The sequence below is a fragment of the Mastigoproctus giganteus genome, chromosome 13 (assembly GCF_048544385.1).
Source record: "Mastigoproctus giganteus isolate SK-2022 chromosome 13, ASM4854438v1, whole genome shotgun sequence".
In the NCBI taxonomy this organism is placed as follows: domain Eukaryota; kingdom Metazoa; phylum Arthropoda; class Arachnida; order Uropygi; family Thelyphonidae; genus Mastigoproctus; species Mastigoproctus giganteus.
Genome location: NC_143587.1, coordinates 97,889,509 through 97,909,436, shown reverse-complemented (window position 1 = coordinate 97,909,436; position 19,928 = coordinate 97,889,509). Strand labels below are relative to the sequence as shown.

Below are 19,928 nucleotides of genomic sequence, written 5' to 3'. Positions count from 1 at the left end.
GTACAGCGATTGGTTATTTATGTTGAAGGATGTTAAAGAATTTCCAGAATCAGTTTCCTCTCAATATATTTAATGATTTAAGTACTAAAATTACTGCGGAGATTATTTTATTACAATGGAAAATCGACTGTTAAATACTTTAAGTTTTGATCACTTGTTCTCTTATTCGGGACATACCATATGGGATAAACTGTTTAGTTTCACATTCAACTGGTTTATTTTGATGTAAAAGAGCGCAATTTCAGGTGACAAAATTATATAATCTTACCTTTCCTGTTTAATCAGTCACTGCTTCTGATTTTATCCACGTTTTTAACCCCTCTCACCCTTTCTACGTTGATGTCTCCTGAAATCGATACTCTGGACCCTTGTTTTTACGATGGACCTAGAAATCAAAAACGAATTAAGTTTGTGGGAGCTTCCAGTAACAGTGCAGCTTTTTGCAAAGCAAATGCTGACGAAGATCGAAGCTTTCCATGTGATGCACAGGCGCTGTGGCAACTTTTCGTTTACACGTACGTGTATTTAGGAGTATATTACACGTACATATATTAGGTGTGTTAAATATTGCTAAAGTTAGCTGTCTATGTGTTCCTTGTATAAATTAACACATCAAATTCAAAAAGTGTCGCAATTGATTTCGCTGCAGAATAAAATGGTGATGTCCTTTCGCTGACCTTTGCAGTTTTACGTCGGTTCGTTGTTTGACCATTTTGACGTCAGTCCCGGTACACTTTAACTACGGCGCCTCTCGACCACCCCACCAGTTCAGCCGTTACTTACATAATAATAATAACATACACTGCGCTGCCACTTTATTAGATACACCCCTGCTGTGTACACAAATACGTATGCGCAGGTAGACCACAGTGGTATCGTCACCGTCCTCCCCATACCGGGTGGAAAAGGCCCCGGTTCGATTCCCGTCGATGACGCGAGGAACTTTAATGGACTTTTTTCACTCCGTGGTTGAGTTAGTCGGTCTGTGGCGTAGATAGCAAGGTTTTTCCCCCCATAACTGGGGTTTTTCGTCTAGCAAAACAGACAAATCAACCAAAGAACACACGCAATTAACAGACATAAGATACACAGCACGGTAGATAAATTTCATTATTCGGGTGGCCGAAAAATAAGTCTGTGTACACAAATACTTGTGTACACAGCAGTTTACAAAGAAAGGTTACTTGCTTCTAGAATTTCTGCGCTATTAGAGGATAAGCATCTGTATTCTGCTGATCAGCATGGATTTAAAAAAGGGCACTCTACAGAGGATACCATAACAACTCTGATAAATCTGTTCTTATGGAATTTATAGACTTTGAAGGAGCATTTGATTCGGTATGGTGGGAAAGTGCCCCTCGATCTCTTGTGCTTGCACAGTGTAATAGTTACATATTTAACAATATAAGGTCATATTTTCAGGACAGATTTATCACTGTGTGTGCACGTCATCTGTCTCGAAAGGTTGTCCTCAAAATTCGGTTTTGGGTCCTCTCTTTTGGAATGCATTTTAAGATCAGTGGCTTGTTAAGGAGGATACAGAGTTTGTTAAGAGAGCCTGTGCTGATGACCTTGTGATTGGAGTTTCTGGGAGCTTCAGACTTGGAATCAAAAATACAGTCAGTTTTAGATGATTTAATGCAGTGGGCCGAATTGAACAAATTAAAGATCTCTAGAAGTAAGACTTGTTTCATGGTTTTCAAGAAACAATTTTATTACGGCAGACATCCAAGAGCTCTTTTAGGTGGAGTTCAGATTCCTTATGTTGCTAAAACTAAGTATTTCGGATTAATCATGGATGACAAACTTTCCTTTTTCCCACATGTTTCACACCTGAATGTAAAATAAGACTCTTCAGAGCCTACATTGCTAGGATTTCTCGTAAGGAATTGAATAAGTGGATGTTGTCATTGCATTATAAGACAATTTTTCTCCAGATAGAGGCATATGCGGCTTTGCTTGGTTTTTCTCTGAACTAGGATTCGATCGAAACTTTTATCTCTTCAGCACTCTATGTTATTAACTTTACTGAAAGTACCTAGAACAGCCCTACGGGTAATTTCTGGTACCATGCCATTGGATTTATTCATTGTCTACAAAGGTTTTTTGTACAAATTGAAAAAGGGTACGTTGTTAACGTTTTTGGATATCACAATCGGTTTGGAGAATAATATTAAAGAAGAAAAACAACGAATATGGAATAAATTAATGGATTTATGGCAGACCAGATGGGAAAGTGGTGATGTTGGAGCTGTGACGAGGAAATATATTCCCCAGATGAACTATACATTGTCAAAAACCGTGGCATCTTGGTTTGCGCCTTCTATGTACACTTCTTTTTTGTTAACAGGACACGGCTCACTTAGGGCCAAATTATATGAGAGAGGATCGGAGACAGATCCTTTCTGTACACGTTGCGAACAGGAGACTTGGATGCATGTAATTTTTTTTATGTCGGGAGTATGAAGACCAAAGGCAGACTTTGATGGCACATATTCCTGGCTTATCGTTTGATACAGTACATTTACTTATTGCAAATCGTGACTGTTTTAATTTATTTCAGGAGTTTTCAGCCGCTGTGTTTGCAAGAAGAACTATTCTTAGAGCCTTTCTTTGAGAGGTAAACCTGGTGACCGAATTGTCTTCATGGAGTTTCATTATTAGTTTGTACCTCTGGCTAGCAGCTGGACTGCTGGACCTGATTCATGGTGTTGGGTCTTGTGCTCTTGTTAGTTGTCTTTTGTGCTGCGATCATGAATATTCCCTTCTGGATTCTGGGGTGCTCGACCTGATTCATTGCGTGTGGTCTGGTGCAGTAATGGTTCTATTATCCATGGCGTAGCGTACAGTTGGAGATTTGCTGGACAGTACCTTTATTGGGTTTGAAGGTTCCACTGCATGTAGAACAGTAAATGAGGAAATATTCAGTCGAACTGTGATTTTTGGAGTTTATAGTTGTACCATCCAGACTATTGAATATTACAGTTGTTTTATTATTATTTTTTTCCTGCTAGCTCCCTGGTATGGGCAACCCGGGGTTCGGGATTGTTGGCACTCACTGGTACTGCACTATCTCCAGTGGATGCGGGATTGCATGAGCGAACTGCACTACAGTAAAAGCAGACCCTGGTTATGCAACATACTTTTCAAGGCCGGCTTTGTAAGGCTACATATTCACAAGTTCTCAAGGTATAGTTTGGCTTATGCCTGGGAGCTACCCTGGTTAAAGAACACACACGAGTATTTAATGATATGTACAGAGCATATAATTATATATAAATATTTCTTGTATATAAATCATGCATATACTCTGATGTACATAATCTTGAGACTGTATATTGTGTGTAATTAATAAATGAATGAAAATGTGTACACAAATGGTTTGTTCCACAACTTTGCAAGTCACATGGCCACAGTTGTGGATATAAATGCAGCAGAACAACTTTTCTATTATCAGTTAAGAGTGCAAAAAGTAGCAAGAATGGGGAAAAGGATTGATGTAACGGAATTCGAACGTGGCATGGTAGTAGGTGCAAGACGTGCTGGACAAAGCATCTCTGAAACGGCAGTTCTCCTGAACTTTTCACTCACCACAGTTTCAAGGGTGTATCGAGAATGGTGCAACGAACAGAAAACATCCTTTCAACATCACTCCTGTGGAAGAAAATCGTCGCTTGTTGATGAGAGAGGTCAAAGGAGGATGGCTAGAATTGTGCGAGCAAACAGACTGGGCACAATGTCGCACATCACGTCAGAATACAACCAGGGTGCGCAGAATAAAATATCGCAACGGACCATTAATCGCATTTTGTTGCGAATTGGCTGCAATAGCCGACGGCTACATCGCGTACCTTTGTTATCAATGAAGAACAAGAGAGCACGCCTCCTTTGGGCACAGTAACGCCAGCACTGGACTATCGAGAATTGGTTGCTTGGTCTGACGAGTCTAAGTTCCTGGTGCATCATGTTGATGGAAGGCTAAGAATTTGGCGAAAACAACATGAATCCATGGACACATCATGTTTGACGACTACTGTGCAGGGTGGTGGGGCCAGTGTTATGGTGTGGGAAATGTTTTCTTGGCACACGTTGGGTCCATTGATACAATAGATTCACGTCTGAATGCCACATCGTACCTAAACATCGTTGCTGACCAAGTGCATTCGTTCATGTTCACAGTATTTCCTCAGTCAGATGGTTACTTCCAGCAGCATAATACGCCGATGCACAAAACCCGAATTCCTATGGAATGGTTCCAGAAACATGACAATGAATTTTTTTTGCTGCAGTGGCCCGCTCAGGCCACGGATCTCAATCCTATTGAACATATTTGGGATGAGCTGGAAAGGGCTGTTCGCTGCAGGCCTACACCTCCATAGAATCTCAAGAAACTGCGCGACACACTCATGGTCTTCATTTATATGAATGTATATATCCCATTCCTACACAACGTTTTCAGCATCTTGTTCAATCGATGCCTAGGCGAATTCAGGCTGTTTAGAAGGCTACGGGAGGCTCAACACGCTACTAGGTAGGTGTACCTAATAAAGTGGCAGCACAGTGTATCTAACGTAGTAGTAGGTCAAAAAGGATTCATTATGAGTAATAAAAAACTCAAATTTGCATAGAACAGCATCATATATTTGCACTACGAAGCTGAATCACAGAGTTCACTCTCCCTTCGAATAAACAGCACTACGCTGTCAAAAGAAGTATGCTAGCACAATTTAGTAATCTAAGTTAGAATTCTAGGATTGTATTCTCAAACATTGAAGTGTGACATCATTCGAAGAGAATGTCCTCAGCATACTGATTCTCCAACATCTCAAAACACGTTCTCTCTTCTCTCTGAAATAATTAAGCGTTTTGGAGAAGAAAGAAATGTTTCTCAAATGTTGCCCAAGAAGCAGAAAAGAAGACCACGTTCAACTCGTGTTAAGCATGCTCTGGACAGAACCGCACAACAATCTACACGAATGCTTAAAAGTGAACTAAAAATACCCCAACGTTTGATGAGAAGAATTTTTGAAAGATTGACGATACCAGGTTTACATTCCGAATGACACGCGCTTAATGAAGATGATTCTGAATGGTGAGTTAAATTTTTAAAGAAGTTTCTCTAGATGTGCGAGAATAACGAAAATTTGCCCCTTGAAATCTTGTGGTCTGAGGATGCAATTTTCAATCGGGCATATTGGACCAAATACAGTTATGTTTATTAGGTTACTGAGAACACCGTGTTATTATCCAAACTCAAAGACTAAAGAAATTAAACTATCCAGGTGTTATTTGAAATGAAATTTGCTCTGAGGGGATTTTTCAGCCATTTTTTCAATCGAAATTTGTTTATCTTGTTATATTTATATGAATGTATATACACTGAGTGATCACTGAATTATGATTACCCCTATGAAAACTGAATGCCAGCCGTTAACCACGTGAGGTACGAGAGTGCGTAGTTAGTCGAACTACGTAGCATAGATAAGGTGTCCGTGGTCTAGCAGAAAGTCAAAACAGTTGGCTTTCTTTCTCAGACGGAGCCCAACAATAGTACAACCCATTTTAAGAGGATCCGCAATTTCTGCCGTCCAACAACATACAGATCTGGGGGTTACTTTTGATCAAAAGCTCTCCTTTCTACTGCACATAGACCACTTGCAAATAAAGTTCTGTCGACTCCAGTGGATGATTAAACAACAACTTATGCACATCCATGACCAGGCTGTTGGATGCAGATATATTAATACATGTGTTTATCCGGTCATACTCTATGGCGCCGAAGTCTGGACTTCAACTGCTACGACCCATCTTAGACGGTGGGGAATTCTGGCTACTGAAGTGGGCTGTATGGAAATTTCGGCTTCCACCTGCACCAAGGACCACCGAGATGGCGGCAGCTCTGAACATCCGACGTCTTCCTGCCATCATTCACGAGAGAAGACTCGTCTTTGCCATCACTTTGAAATTCACCACCAAATTCACTTTCATCACCACCAAATTCACTTTCACGTCATGAATTTGGATTTTATGAGTGAAATATGGATTTGATTTTAACTAAAGGACAGTTAATATGTTCCACCATAAAAGACATCACAATGCCTTGGATCTGTCTACAGCATACTGCTGGAAAATTTCTCATTCTCTTGCTAGATGGCAAGGAGCCATAGTACAAAATCAAAATGCCTTCCTCTGCTTGAAAAGATGGAACCAGCAGAATGTCGCCAAATGGTGAGTGGTAAAGTGAAAAAACACTTCGAGTGTACCATGCCTTGAATGGACCATGGTTAAAGACCATATAACTGCTAAATACGGTCAATGATAATTTTTCATTGGCAAAATAATTAATATAAACACTTCTGATCTTGCTTTGCGAATTGTTTTACTACGGATCTTCAATATCGTAGATGCATACACCTTCAAGTGACGAGAAACAGCACATCTGCTAGCCTAATCCACGGAAACAAAACCATCGTTTACGCGGTCCATCGCTCGTGTAATATGAGTCATCATATTTCATTATCAGAGTGTTCAACAGCTTGATTAGAATATGGGCTAAGACGGATATTACGCATACTGCGATGTTCCTGTGACGCATAATCAGCATTGTATCACTGCATCTACTAATGTTTTGCTGACACATTGCACTTGGCCTACAACAGGTACAAGTTGATCTGTAACAGTACCACAAATAAGGACAGGAAGGCCAAGGCTGCGTATGAGAAATTACTGGCTAAGAGAGCAAAGAATGGGGACAAGGAATTTTTCATTTATGTGAATACAGTTGGACAGACAACTTGAGTAGTCGAGATCCGCTAATTTTCGTAAAATCGGAAAAATTTTAATAATTTATCGTAATTTTTCCTTGTAGAGGAAATGAGATCTGCGATCTCATTATGGATTTAAAATAAACTTTGTGGATTTTTTGAAAAGGATAGTATAGGCAAGTTTTGGAAATTTTAAAGGAATATTAAATTTTAAGAATATTATATATTTTGTTTTAAGGCAGAAGAATACTCTTACCTGGGGTTTTCTTCAGGGACGGCTGCATCCGGGAGTGGTGTAATTCAGAAGACGTTGAAATTGCAATTATATGGAAGGAGGACGAAGGAAACAGCCAGCTTTTGTCCTAAATCCTTGCATGGGGAGTAATTGCAGCCATAAAGGGAGGTGATGTCCTGATGCCTGATGGGGGCTTTTCGTTAATACCATCTTCAAAGGAAGGTGTCGAGGCCGTCTTTTATAGCCCGGGCACGTTCCATTGCCGTGTTTCCAAAGTGTGTGTGTGTGTGGGGGGGGGGGTTGAGTAAAAATCAGCATTGGATATTTGTTTTAGGTCCCGTTCTTCAGAGATTATTATTGGTCTATGTATGTTTATTGATCTGTTTGTTGATCTCATTGCTAGTGTCGCACTGGTTTCTAATTTAAATTTTGTGTCTTGTTTGTCAATTATTATCGCGTTTTCGAAGGAGGGGTAAGGTCCTGGGTCTAAGTGTAGGGTAATAATGTTCTGTATCACTTAAAAACAGAACAAAATTAGATATTTCGGATATAACCATCTTACTAAATATACTGTTATCAGTGAATTGTTTCACCCATGAAGGAGATTTTTAGCAACAAGTATATGAGGTACCAATGGGCGGTTCCATAAGTGGACATCTCTCTGAAATTTACCTCCTAGAAATAGAAAACCACATCATTTCCAAGTACTCTTCCCAATACCTTAAATTTTATCGAAGGTATGTAGATGATTGTCTGCTTATGTGCAAACCACTCACCATAAATACCATCTTCCAAGAGTTGAATGATATAGATGATTGGATAGATGATTGGCTACAATTGAAAATGAAGAAAACAACAGAATTAACTTCCTAAATTTAACATTAACAAGAAATGCCATCAAAATCAACACAAAAAGATACCACAAACCTACAAATAAGGGGAATTATTTATATTTTGACAGCTACGGCCCCTTCTCTCACAAAAAATCAATCCCAATAGCCCAGTTCAACAATGCTTTCGGGTATTCTTCTACAGAGGATGAACGCAAACAGGAGATCGAAACACTTAAGAATAGCGGCAAAAAAATAATGGAGAGGACTCCCATACATTGAAACGTACTATTGAAAAACATCTTCAAAGAATTGTCTTTGACAACTTTGGGAGCCTTGCTAGTAGACAAAGAAAAAAAAAATCTCTTTTGGAAATCTCTTGTTGTTGTAAGAATTATCTGGTCTCTTTCGTCAAATCCTTTGGTATAGCGGATTCGCCAGTTATCCTTTAGAGAAGCCCGAGTTCAAACCCCGTTGGAGACTGAGAGATTCTTAAAAGCCATTTCAATCGAGAATGCAGTTAGCATATCACGAGAAGGGTTTTTTGGTAAATCGGCTTGCCTAAACAAACATAATATTCCATGAATTAGTTCCACATCAACTAGCGTACTATGAAATAAAACAAGAAGTCATCCACAGCCATTTATTGCGGCCGTGTAGGACGAACTGAAGAGAAACCAGAGACACAAAAAACAAAAGCAAAGACAACGCCAACAATTTCGGAAAGAAGGCTTCAGCAGAAGATAAAAGAACTAAGAGTGAAGATAGGTCAAGTGACTCAGTGCCAACGAGGAGGTTGTTGTAGGGTTTTTAGGAGCATCAGCGACTAAGACGATATTACTCCGAGTATATTGTCTGTAAATTGCGTTTAAATGGTTCTGAGGTCGATTTTCTGTTTGCTATCGAAAAACCCGAATTTTAGGGGGGGAAAACCATGCTACCCTCGTCAGGTACCGAATATCTCATCCACATTGTGAAAAGGGCCCATAAAAATTCCTCATGTTAGCGACTGGACCTGAACGCAGGTCTTTTCCACTGGTGTGGGGAGGACGGCGATCCCACTGAATATGCTACCAACAAGGTAACAGAAGCAAGAAGCTGATCAGAAAAAGGAAGACCATCCTCAAGAAAGACTACATCCACCAGCAACAGGAGACCTGTAAACAGAAGATTTAAGAATACCTGGACTCCATAAAGCAGAACTGCATTTTGCTCACAAGAGATTTCGCCAATATTTTTATTATTTTTTTTTATTTTTTTGGCTGGTGCAGCATAAGCCATAGGCTTTATTGCACCATGCGGCCGTTACTAATACTAATACTAATACCACAAATGAAAAGCCTTTTGTGGCAATTGGAAATTGTGGGAGCGAAGTTAAAAAATATGTAATTAAGGATATTGAAATTTCGCAAGATTATTTAATGAAAACACTTTCGAGCCTACAGACCAGTAAGGCTCCTGGAGTTGAATATACCCTATAATCTTAAGAGAGGCGGCAAGCGAGGGCATTGAACCATTGAGGCTAATTATGCGAGCATCACTAGACTCTGGGGAGATTCCCTTGGATTGGAAAAGTGCAAATGTATCTCCCATACATAAGGGTGGCTCTAACAGTGAAGTTGGAAATTATCGACCTGTCAGTCTGACTTCAGTAGTAGGGAAAATCATGGAGGCAATGATCAAGGGTGGAATTCAGGATCATTTGGATCGAATTGAAATTCTCAAGGATACTCAGAATGGTTTTGTAAAGGGAAAATCATGTTTAACAAATCTGGTTCGCTATTTCGAAAGGGTCACTCACGAGCTGGATTTAGGGAATAATTTCGACATTGTTTATTTAGATTTCAGCAAAGCTTTTGACTCAGTCCCACATGAGCGGTTGCTTTATAAGCTGGAACAGGTTGGAATCACTGGAAAAATGCTTAGATGGATAGAAGGATGGCTTCAGGGCAGGAGGCAGAGGGTTGTGATAAATGGCTATTCCTCAGATTGGGTTGATGTAAGAAGTGGGGTTCCCCAAGGATCAGTATTAGGACCACTGTTGTTTTTAATTTTCATAAACGACATCGATGAAGGGATAGAGGGCGTGATGTCTAAATTTTCAGATGATGTTAAAATTGGTAGAGTAGTTAATGATCACTGTCAAGCTGAGCTTCTTCAGAGAGACCTAGATAGACAGAAAAATGGCAGCTGTGCTTTAATCCAACAAAGTGTAAGGTATTACACCTGGGAAACAGTAATCCCAAAATAACTTATTCACTTGGTGAAGTTCAACTAAACCCAGTACTGGAGGAAAGGGACTTGAGTGTTACGATACGGTCAGACATGAAATTCTCTGAGCATTGTAAACAGGTTGCAAGGAATGCCCACGGTGTCCTATCGAACTTTTGCAAGTAGAGATAGGGATGTGATAATCTCGTTATATAATGCTTTTGTTAGACCACACTTTGAATACTGTGTTCAAGTATGGAGACCGCACCTAAAGAAAGACATCGAGCTTCTTGAAAGGGTGCAAAGAAGGGTAACTCGCCTGGTGAGATCGGCAAAAGGGCGTCCTTATGAAGATAGACTTCGAATATGTGGGTTGCAGAGTTTGGAAACTAGACACCTTAGAGGAGATTTGATTGAGGTGTTTAAGGCTCTGAGAGGCATCAGTAAAATGAATGAGGACGAAATTTTCAAGATTATAAATGATGCTAGAACTAGGGGACATAAATTCAAGTTACCGTGGGAAATGTTTAGATTGGACTGCAGGAAGTTTTATTTTAGCCAGCGAGTTATAAAGTTTCCTTCATGGGTGGTAGAGGCCGACAGTTTGGGGAAATTCAAAGGTCATCTGGATAGTACTTTCGGGTAAGGGAAGCGCATAGGATGATAGGTTTAATTTCCTTTTTTTTATTAATTATTATTATTTATTTATTTATTTATTATTTTTTTTTATCATTGTTTTGTTCGGATTTTTTTTTTTTTTTTTTTTTTGGCTGGTGCAGCATAAGCCATAGGCTTTCTTGCACCATGCGGCCGTTACTAATACTAATACTAATATGGGACGATGCTAAGAGAAGAACAAACTTCTAGATATTTCATAGAAAGTATTGAACCTTTTACAGTAGCATCAGCTAAGAAGAAAAATGGAACAACAATCCCTGATCAGAGGGCATTCGAGGAGTCCTGAGGGAAGTGAAGTAGCAAAGCGAGCCGTAACGGCCAACACCCTAGATAAACTTATAACGGAAGAAAATGAAAGATGAACAAGAGATGACCGAATGGGAGACACAGAGGAAGAAGAACAATGGTCTGTTAGGAAGTCCCACAACTAGGGTTACCCAGGAAAAGATAACATCCACAATTACTGGTACAAGAATTTCAACTGTGCACACAGATGCATAGCAGAGATAGTCACACAGATGATAACCACCCTGACACAATCCCAGAATCTCTGACTCAACGAATCACCTATCTGGAGGCTAAGGACAAACACCACAAACTGGCAAAGTACAGACCTATCACCTGTCCTAACAACGTACAAGACTGGAAAGCTGGATAACCAAGAAGTTATCTGACTAGTTGGAGAGTCAGAACATCATGGCCGAGGAGCAGAAGGGATATAAGCAGAGGACAAAGGACACAAGGAGCAATTGGCCATTGACACAATTATGAAACAGGTTTACAAGAAACATTACAATCTGTAAAAGACCTAAACTGATTGCTGCATGGCCCCTGACTTCATGCAACGCAGATGATTAATACAGACTCTGAATATTTACAAAGTCAACCCGACACTGACAGGGTTCCTAGAAGCAACTATGACAAAATGGAGGACAACCGTCAAGTCCGAGAATATCGAGATCAGAGCGATCCCCCATCTGCAGAGGAATCGTCCAGAAAGATGCCCTGCGTCGACTATGGTCCTCTTTAATACTCAAACTACTATCCGCCATGTTCAGCAACAGCAAGTACTGATATACTCTAAAAGAAAGGAGGAAGAACCTGTCTAAACGCTCTTACGCTTGAGGTATATGGATAATATCAAACTGTATGCAGCAACCAAATGTCAAGACCAAGTGAGGGGGGTGGGGGGTTATCAGACGTTGTAGGAAGGTTTAAAATTCGCAAGTTACTGTATTATAAAGCGCTGAGATGAAATACAGTTCCTGGAAATACAAATTTGTAAGTGGTGCCCATCGAGGAACTTTCAAAGTATCTTCAACATGTGAAAGATTAGTAAAGAATAACTTCAAGGCTACATCCAGGCGTTTTCAAAGGACGACCCTTTCTCCCTTTTATTCTGCAGTCACTTTTTTGGCGCAAAATTGCTATAAACAATTTTATGTGAAAAAACATATTCCAGTGCTGAAGTATGATGTCATAATTGGAATATAATGCACATAACACAGCGTGAATCCAGTTAAGAGTGAATATAAAAAATATAGTTTTAGGAGGTTTAGTCTATTAAAAAGAATTTTAAACCTTTGGGAAATCTAGAGGGAATTCGTTGGATCATTTCGAACATCTATCTGTAGATCACGAAAGCTGTGTGCTACAGAACGGCTCAATAGAAAGACTGCATTCCGCGGGTATTGTTCCCCTTAAACCATACAGAAGCTGCATAAGTTATTATTGGGATAAAAACAGTCATGCAGGAGGAATAAGGCTTTGCCCTTAATATCCTGTTCTGATTTTGATATTTTATAAATCATAGCTGGAAACTTCCTTATTTTATCAGGCTCGATGTGTTTGATGAAACTAAATGACTGACCCGTCTAGTAACCTTCCACGTTCTTATTTTGTTCTACTGTCGCTAAACTAATACCCTTTATTTTTACCACTTCGGGTCTATTTCTGGCAGGCATTCTTTCGACTATCTTTGTTTTTGTTGACGAAAGTGTTAGTTTATGAACTACGCACTAGTCCTTGCATTAGGTTCCTTGATCTGACCACAGTCTGAGATCTGGACTCACCAATAAATAATAATATAATCATCAGCATCAACCATATTTACATGATAAAGTCCTTCCGGAGCCAATCTTCCAAAACGAGGCTCTGCATGAGTGAACCTAAGCAGTGTCATTAAATTAAGTCACTTGAAAACCAACTTATAACCCCATAAGTTGGGGTAATAAGTCTGTCTGTCGATTTGCTTGATACTCTGGACAATAAAAATCCTGGTTTTCTGGGGAAGATCTTGTTATCCATTCCTGAGACAGAGAAATTCAGCCGAGCGAAAAAATGTCCATAGAAATTCTTCGCGCCATTGACCGTATCCAAACCTCGGCCTTTCCCCATCCAATGTGGGGAAGACGGTGGTTATAAACACTGTGCTACTGCGCTGACAAACGCTGATTGATGAACATCTTCAGTACCACGACCACAGGTAGAGTTTCATACTGTTTGTTGGTTCAAATTAACATAGTTCATAATCCTTCATGTCAACATCCTTTCAAAAAACTTTTGCAGCTCGTACAAGAATGCTATTAGAATGCTCGTGCAAGAATGCTATAAACGGCCATTCCTTAGACCATTCATAAAACGTTCAAAGGAACGGATGATATCTTTTGATAGCCTCCCCTATGAAGTCCATAGCTTGATATCTGTTGCCTTTTATCTGCTGTATTTCGTCAACGAATTCATCTAAATTGAAGGCAGATTCTTCACTCCCATCCTCATAAGCACTGTTTAGGGATATCATAAAATAATGTTCTGATTGTGATCATAATCCATCGCGTCTATTATTCGATCTGAGATGGCCACTATTGTACCTTACCTTTCCACGTTGTACTTTCCCTCTGCCCTTAGCTTATACCATAAACAAAATCTTTGGCTGCTCTTCCTTTACTAGTCGTGATTTTGTACACTGAACTCCAACGATCCTCATTTCCAGTAGTGTTAAATAATGTATTCGAAGTTTCAAATTTTCGCTTGGTTATAATACTAACTACGCAGATTTGAAAATTCCTCTTCCGACGATCATCCTCTTCCACGCTCCTATTTCTCCACCCATTTTGGAATATTTCATTTCAATATGGCAGCTTTTCGCAAAACAGACAACTAGTTTGACCACCGTTTAACAGGAGTTCACTTATTCTTCTTTAGCTTCATTCAGCCTGTTGAAGTGTCATCTGAGTGTGTTCCAATAATTCTACAGCTTCCTCCTGAGACGAACTTTTCAGTCTGTCTTAATCTATGAAGTCATTCAATTTCGGCTTAATGTAGTTTCATATGTGCTCGATTAGACAGATTTAACCGCAAATCGCCCTAACTAATGCATGATGCGATCCTGATGTACAATACCTTCCAGCGAAAAGCGTATTGTACGATGGTCGCGCAAACCCAATCTCCTTCACCGACCAATTATCCAACTTTGCTGCTCACCGATTAGCGATTATAAGGTGAATATTGGCCTCTACAAAAACATTCAGCGGAGTACCGACTGAGTAGGGTGAACCCAGATCTTTGGAGCTATAGAAAAGAGAAATCGAAGGGGAAAAGCAGCCTTGGGTGAGGCTATTTGGCGCGGATCCTGTACTGACTCTTGAACTCCCTGAGGGCTGATATCAGGGCCATTCAAAGGTACTTCGGGTTTGGATGCAAAAGAGGTTAAGGGGCGTCGTTTATTTATGTTGAAACTTTGATGGCTCCCTCGATTGGGCCGCAGATCGGGGGTCCAGTTACGGAACATTCAATGGACCCCAAATTTGAACGGCCCTGGCTGATATGTAGCCGTGATAAACAGTTTTGCTTCCATTACAATATAGTAGAATACTATTTTGAAAAGTGTGGGCAACAGTGAATGATGATAACAACAAATTGTTTTACTATAACTTACAGAAGCTGAATAATGCAAGAAAGCAAAAGAGTAATGAAAAATGATAACAGAACCGAAGCTCACTGAACAACGTTGAGAATGGGCTTTGTCAGTGATGTTATTAAAAACTTTTGAACGTCTGTAGATTGAAATTGTGTACATCCAACTTGTGTATTCCGTTCAAGCCAATTGTTAAACAGGACGTTTTTGTTGTAGCTAAAAGATGGCAGCTCTGTGAAAGTATTCGCCATCTTGGATTTAAATTATTAAAGTCTCGTAAGCGTTTACAATTATTCAGAGCGGAAAATTTAAGAAAGATAAAATATTAACTATTAATATGGTTCGAAACTAATCTTTTATTTTTCATACATTTTATGTTGGGTGGATATTTACTGCTGTAGACGAAGTCTACTACCTTTTATTTGATTTTTTAGTGCTGCACGTGCTTCTTCCTAGCACGTGGCACGGATTTGCGTTTGGAGAAATGAAGTACACTTTGTTTAATATGTAAACCACGATAGGATTTAGATGGCTTGTAGCGGAGGAGTGGCTGTAATTGCAAGTTTTATTTGAAACTCCACACTTTTTCCACTTCATTTAATAGTGAACCGTTGTTCACTATTAAATGAACGTTTTCTCCCTTGGTCGTGCCACTGAAGATGCCCTTGTTGCTAATTTATGAGACTCGTCTACCTCACCATCCATGCTTACACTCTTATTGTCTTTGTGGACTGAGGGCGCCTTTGACTCCTTCTGTAGGGAAAGCGCCCTTAAAAGTCTTAGTCTTTTTCAGTCTCCCATGCAGCTTTATCTTACCATTCGGGGATTATTTTCCCAACAGATTTGTCGCCATAGCTTCCAGGGATCATTCCATAACTAGACATGTTTTTTGTGGCTATCTGCAGGCTCTGTTTTAGTTCCCTTCTTCTGGAACCTAATCCCCGCTCAATGGCTTCTAAAGCAGCATGAATGTTATTCCTCGTTAGCCTTTGCTGACGAAATTGCCTTAATTTTTTACACCAATTCAAGCGTTGGAAGTTAATGCCAATAATGTTTTTAACCGATCTTTTTAATTGTGCTTCTCTTAATAAATTGTAAATCTCTCCAACCAAAACTTGTATGATGGCTTTTAAGGGGCGTATTTCTCCAAATTATCCTCCAGTTGTCAAAATTTATAATAGTCTATTCCTTTTGTAATAAAAACTAAATATTTGTTTCTTAAAATTGATCTCGACTAAGATTTCTACTCCATATCACTCATTTCACGGATAATTTTTAAAAATTTCATCGCTATGTTCGTTCGTTCATAGGTGGTGAGGCAGGAGTGGGGACTTAGTGCAAGTAACCTTCGTGTTATGTACAAAGCAGTTGTTCTTCGTATTGTTAGTTATGGGGTCGGAGCCTGGTTTCATCGAGCAAGGCTCCAGCCTCCATAACGCAAGAATTTGAAGTGTGGAACCTCGTATGAGATTCTTGCTGGTACACTTCCCCTCCAGTTTCTCTTAATTTGCAGTGATATTTCTTATTATATCCAACAAGGTCATTCTTATGAATTTGATGGCATTCTGATTGACCCTCAAGCATCTCCTAAATAAATGAAATTTCGCAGCTTCCAGATTTTAATTTCTAATTGGCAAGAACGTTGGTCTTCCTCATCCAAATATAGAAATAATCATGTTTTTTTCCGTCTGTATCCGTTTTCAGCAAGGCTACTTTTACCATGATTCAAAGAAGCCTCCTCTCGCTAATTTTCAGTACAGTACATGTCATTTGAGGAACAGCTTTCTGTGATATTCAGATTCGTTTCTGTATTATGTTTCACGATCTCGTGAATTCATAATGAGATGTAACGCAAACTACAGATTGTGACTAGCATACCGAATTAGGGGATGACGAATTAGTTTATAGAGGAAGCCATGATTTAGGTCTAATTTGCTGATGCTCCTAAATCTCAACAACAAGAGATTTAGGAGCATCAGCAAATTAGGTCATATTGCACCGTATATATCTGTAAATTGGGGTATTCTGCGGTCGATTTTCTGTTTGCTGGACGAAAACCCAAGTTTCCGGGATTAAAACCATTTTACCTGCACATGAGACCAATTAACTCAACCACGTTGTGAAAAAAAAAAAAAAAAACCACAAAAATTCATCGCGTCATTGACTGGATTCAAAATCAGGTCTTTTCTCCCCAATGTGGGGAGGACGGCGATTCTACCAACCCACCGCTAGAAAAGGATACAAGATAAAGACTGATTCATTTGAATAAACGCATCACCTAAAATTTATTTCATCATAAATTCTTGATACTCGTGATTTTAAGTGGAATTAAATAGTGAAGAATTATTTTATCCTTCTTAAAAATATAAAGTAACGCCACTTTTAATTTTTTCCACACTTTAAAGCTCATTCAGACATTACTTAAAATTGATAACTACTTTTTGGAATTCCACCGTTTGGACAAAAATGATATGAATCCTTATTTCCATTCGTTTATTTACTTAAATTATCATTTTAAACTTCTTTGCCCATATAAGAATCGTTGCAGAGCCCAAATAAAGACACAGCTGACCAACTACACCCGAGAAATCTGCTCTTCTGTCACAAGATCTACAGTGGTTTCCTCAAGTTCCGGTTTGTTTTTCACGGCAGATCTCTTGCCTACGAATAAAAATGAAATTAAACGCCATTAAAGATTTAGACGAAAGAAAGAAATCTTTTCGTTGACTAATATAATTGAACTAAAAAGCCTGATAACATTTCCGCACTTAGTAAGTAAATGATTTCATTCAAAGGAAAAGTTACTTCACCCACCTGGTCCTCCCAGCCTCTTGACATGGCACATTGGAAGAAGAAAGTAGTAAACGCCGGCGTATAACATCCCCATTATTCCCGAAAAAACTCCAAGAATTCTTAAGGTCATACGCGATCCATACTTTGCCGTCAGATTTCCACCGATGAAGCCTCCAGATCCTCGCCCTAGCAATGTTCATTTTGATAAATTTTGTAGCATTACAACCTCTTCCAGTTGTAGAAATTTAAATGCAGTTTTTTTATAAAGTATAATGAATAAACTAATAATTTTAAAAGGGTTTAATACAAAATGTGTTAGAATATATAACGCTATTATTCATTCCAAAACGAATTGAGTTATGAGACATCCTTGACTACGAACGCTTTTTGTGCCAGAGAAATATAGGAGAAATATAGTCGTTAGAATTAATTAAGACTATTGCATTATCTATGTAACTTAAATCGTGGTGGCCGAAAAACCAGATTAAAGGACAAGACAGTCCTGGAAGCATCTTCTGAAGAAAGAAATGCCACCTTTGACTTTTTAGTCAGAGTTCTATTTCTCCATTCCAAAGTTTGAAGCCCCTGTATAAACGATGCCATGAGCTCTCACTTTAGACAGTGGCCCCTTCGTATTTAGGGGCTCAAAATGCGGTTATCATACATTTCCAGCGCGTATGAAGAATGTTGTCATGGTTGCTACCCATCAGTCACTAAGTAGGGAAAATTGGAGCGTGAATAGTTGGTTTTAATAAGACATTACCAATTTCGGATACCAACTGTACTTGCATGCTTTTTCTAAGTTAATGTATTCTATTGTTTTTGATTGTTCTGATTGTTATCTATGGTAAGTCCGAGGTATTTCACTTGCTTCATCAGTTTTATCGTGTTCCCTTGGGGCTTAATTTGTGATGATCTTCAGATATCAAGCTTCAGCAGGATAGAGTAAATCTTCGTCATTGATATCTTTATGCAGTGAGTCGTCGTCCATTCCTGCAGGATCACCAGCACGTGGTTGGCCAGCGCCTCCAGCCCTGTCCTTGAGTTCACCACCACAGTTAGGACTAGGTCATTATCATCAGCAAAGGCCTGGGATCCAGCCTCTCCCAGGTCCATTGCAAGAAATTCATCAAAGACAATGTTCCACAGGAGCGAGCCCAGGACCGATCCCTGTGGGCAGCCCTGTAGATGCTCTTGATCACTTCTGGAATAGTGCGACTAGCTCTATCCTCCTGTCTTTCAGGTAGGTCATGTTTGCTCTGGTAGAGGTTAAGGTGGATCTCTGCGACCCCGACTTTGGCAAGGACGCTCGGCCACCAAAGTGAGTCGAACGCCCCAGCCAAGTTAACCATGATGGCAAGGAAGTATTTCTTGGTACATTGTTGTGTCTCAGACGGAAGTTTCTGGATGGGTTCAATGGTTGACAGACCAGGCCTGAACCTGAATTCATTAGGATTTGCGAGATTTCTGCAGTGTAGTGGGCTAGTATTCTGCTGTGGAGTAATCTTTCGCAAAATTTACTTAGAGTTGAGAGAAGGGCTATAGGATGGTATGAGTCTGGTTGGTCAGGTTGCTTAGCAGGATTTTTTAAGATCAGTTTTAGGTTGGCTATCTTCCAATGTGTTGGATAATTCCCTGTTTGTAGGCGGGTGTTAAAGAGATAGAGGAGGAGTTCAGGCTCATGATCCACAGTCTTGTTGAGTTTTAACAGGCCGCAGCACTCAAAATTAAAACCCTTTTTGGGTTTTAATTTTCAGCGTTACTGCTTGTAGCTCATCAATAGTTTAAGCATGCTCCTGCCGCTGTGTTGTGTAATTTTGAATTTCATCACGTATTTCCTCCTGCTTAGGCACCATTAGTGTACGTGGTTTCTGGAATATTACATTTAGAATATTGGTGGTGGTCTCCCCTCCATGTTTTCGTTATTGTGCCTTGCGGCGTCTTTGTGGCATTATTCACTTCGCCTAATTCTTTCATTCTATCTTTCATTCCTAATTTTCAGTGGTGGGGCCTGTAGCTCATCCATAGTGAAAAGATGCTCCTGCCGCTGAGTTGTGTAATTTTGATTTGCATCACATATTCCTGCTGCTTAAGCAGCATTAGTGAAGGTGGTTTCTGGATATTACATTTAGAATATTGGTGGTGGACTCCGTCCATGTCTTGTTATTGTGCCTTGCAGCATCTTTGTGGAATTGTACACTTCCCCCCCCCCAGGGAACTTATTTGTGGTGATTTTGTACACCACTCCTAGGTATCAGTATTGCCTGTTGTGGAGACGAGATTCTCCAACGATTCCCTCTTATTTTTCTTGATTTTTTCAGTGTAAGCATTTCGCTGTCGCACGATTTCCACTTCCTCTGATGGCCACATTATTCTTGCCCTTTGGAATTCTTTCCTTTTCCTCTGGGCTTCCTTCCACATTCTTCTAAGTTCCGGAGTCCACCAGGGCTTTTCTGAGGTGGCTGGTTTTCTCCTTCTAATCGCGATCTCCGATGAGGATG

The 19,928-nt window shown here is 39.7% G+C and overlaps 1 protein-coding gene across 1 annotated transcript in view; it reads right to left on the bottom strand.

Annotated features, from left to right (window-relative positions):
• The window catches only part of LOC150076292 (major facilitator superfamily domain-containing protein 6-A-like), a 112,798-nt gene that overhangs the window by 27,886 nt on the left and 64,984 nt on the right, over positions 1 to 19,928 (bottom strand). The window contains exon 3 of the mRNA XM_090387311.1: positions 269 to 385. Within this exon, the coding sequence (XP_090243437.1) occupies positions 375 to 385 (11 nt within the window). The 3' untranslated portion in view covers positions 269 to 374. The remainder of the gene's footprint in view (positions 1 to 268; positions 386 to 19,928) is intronic.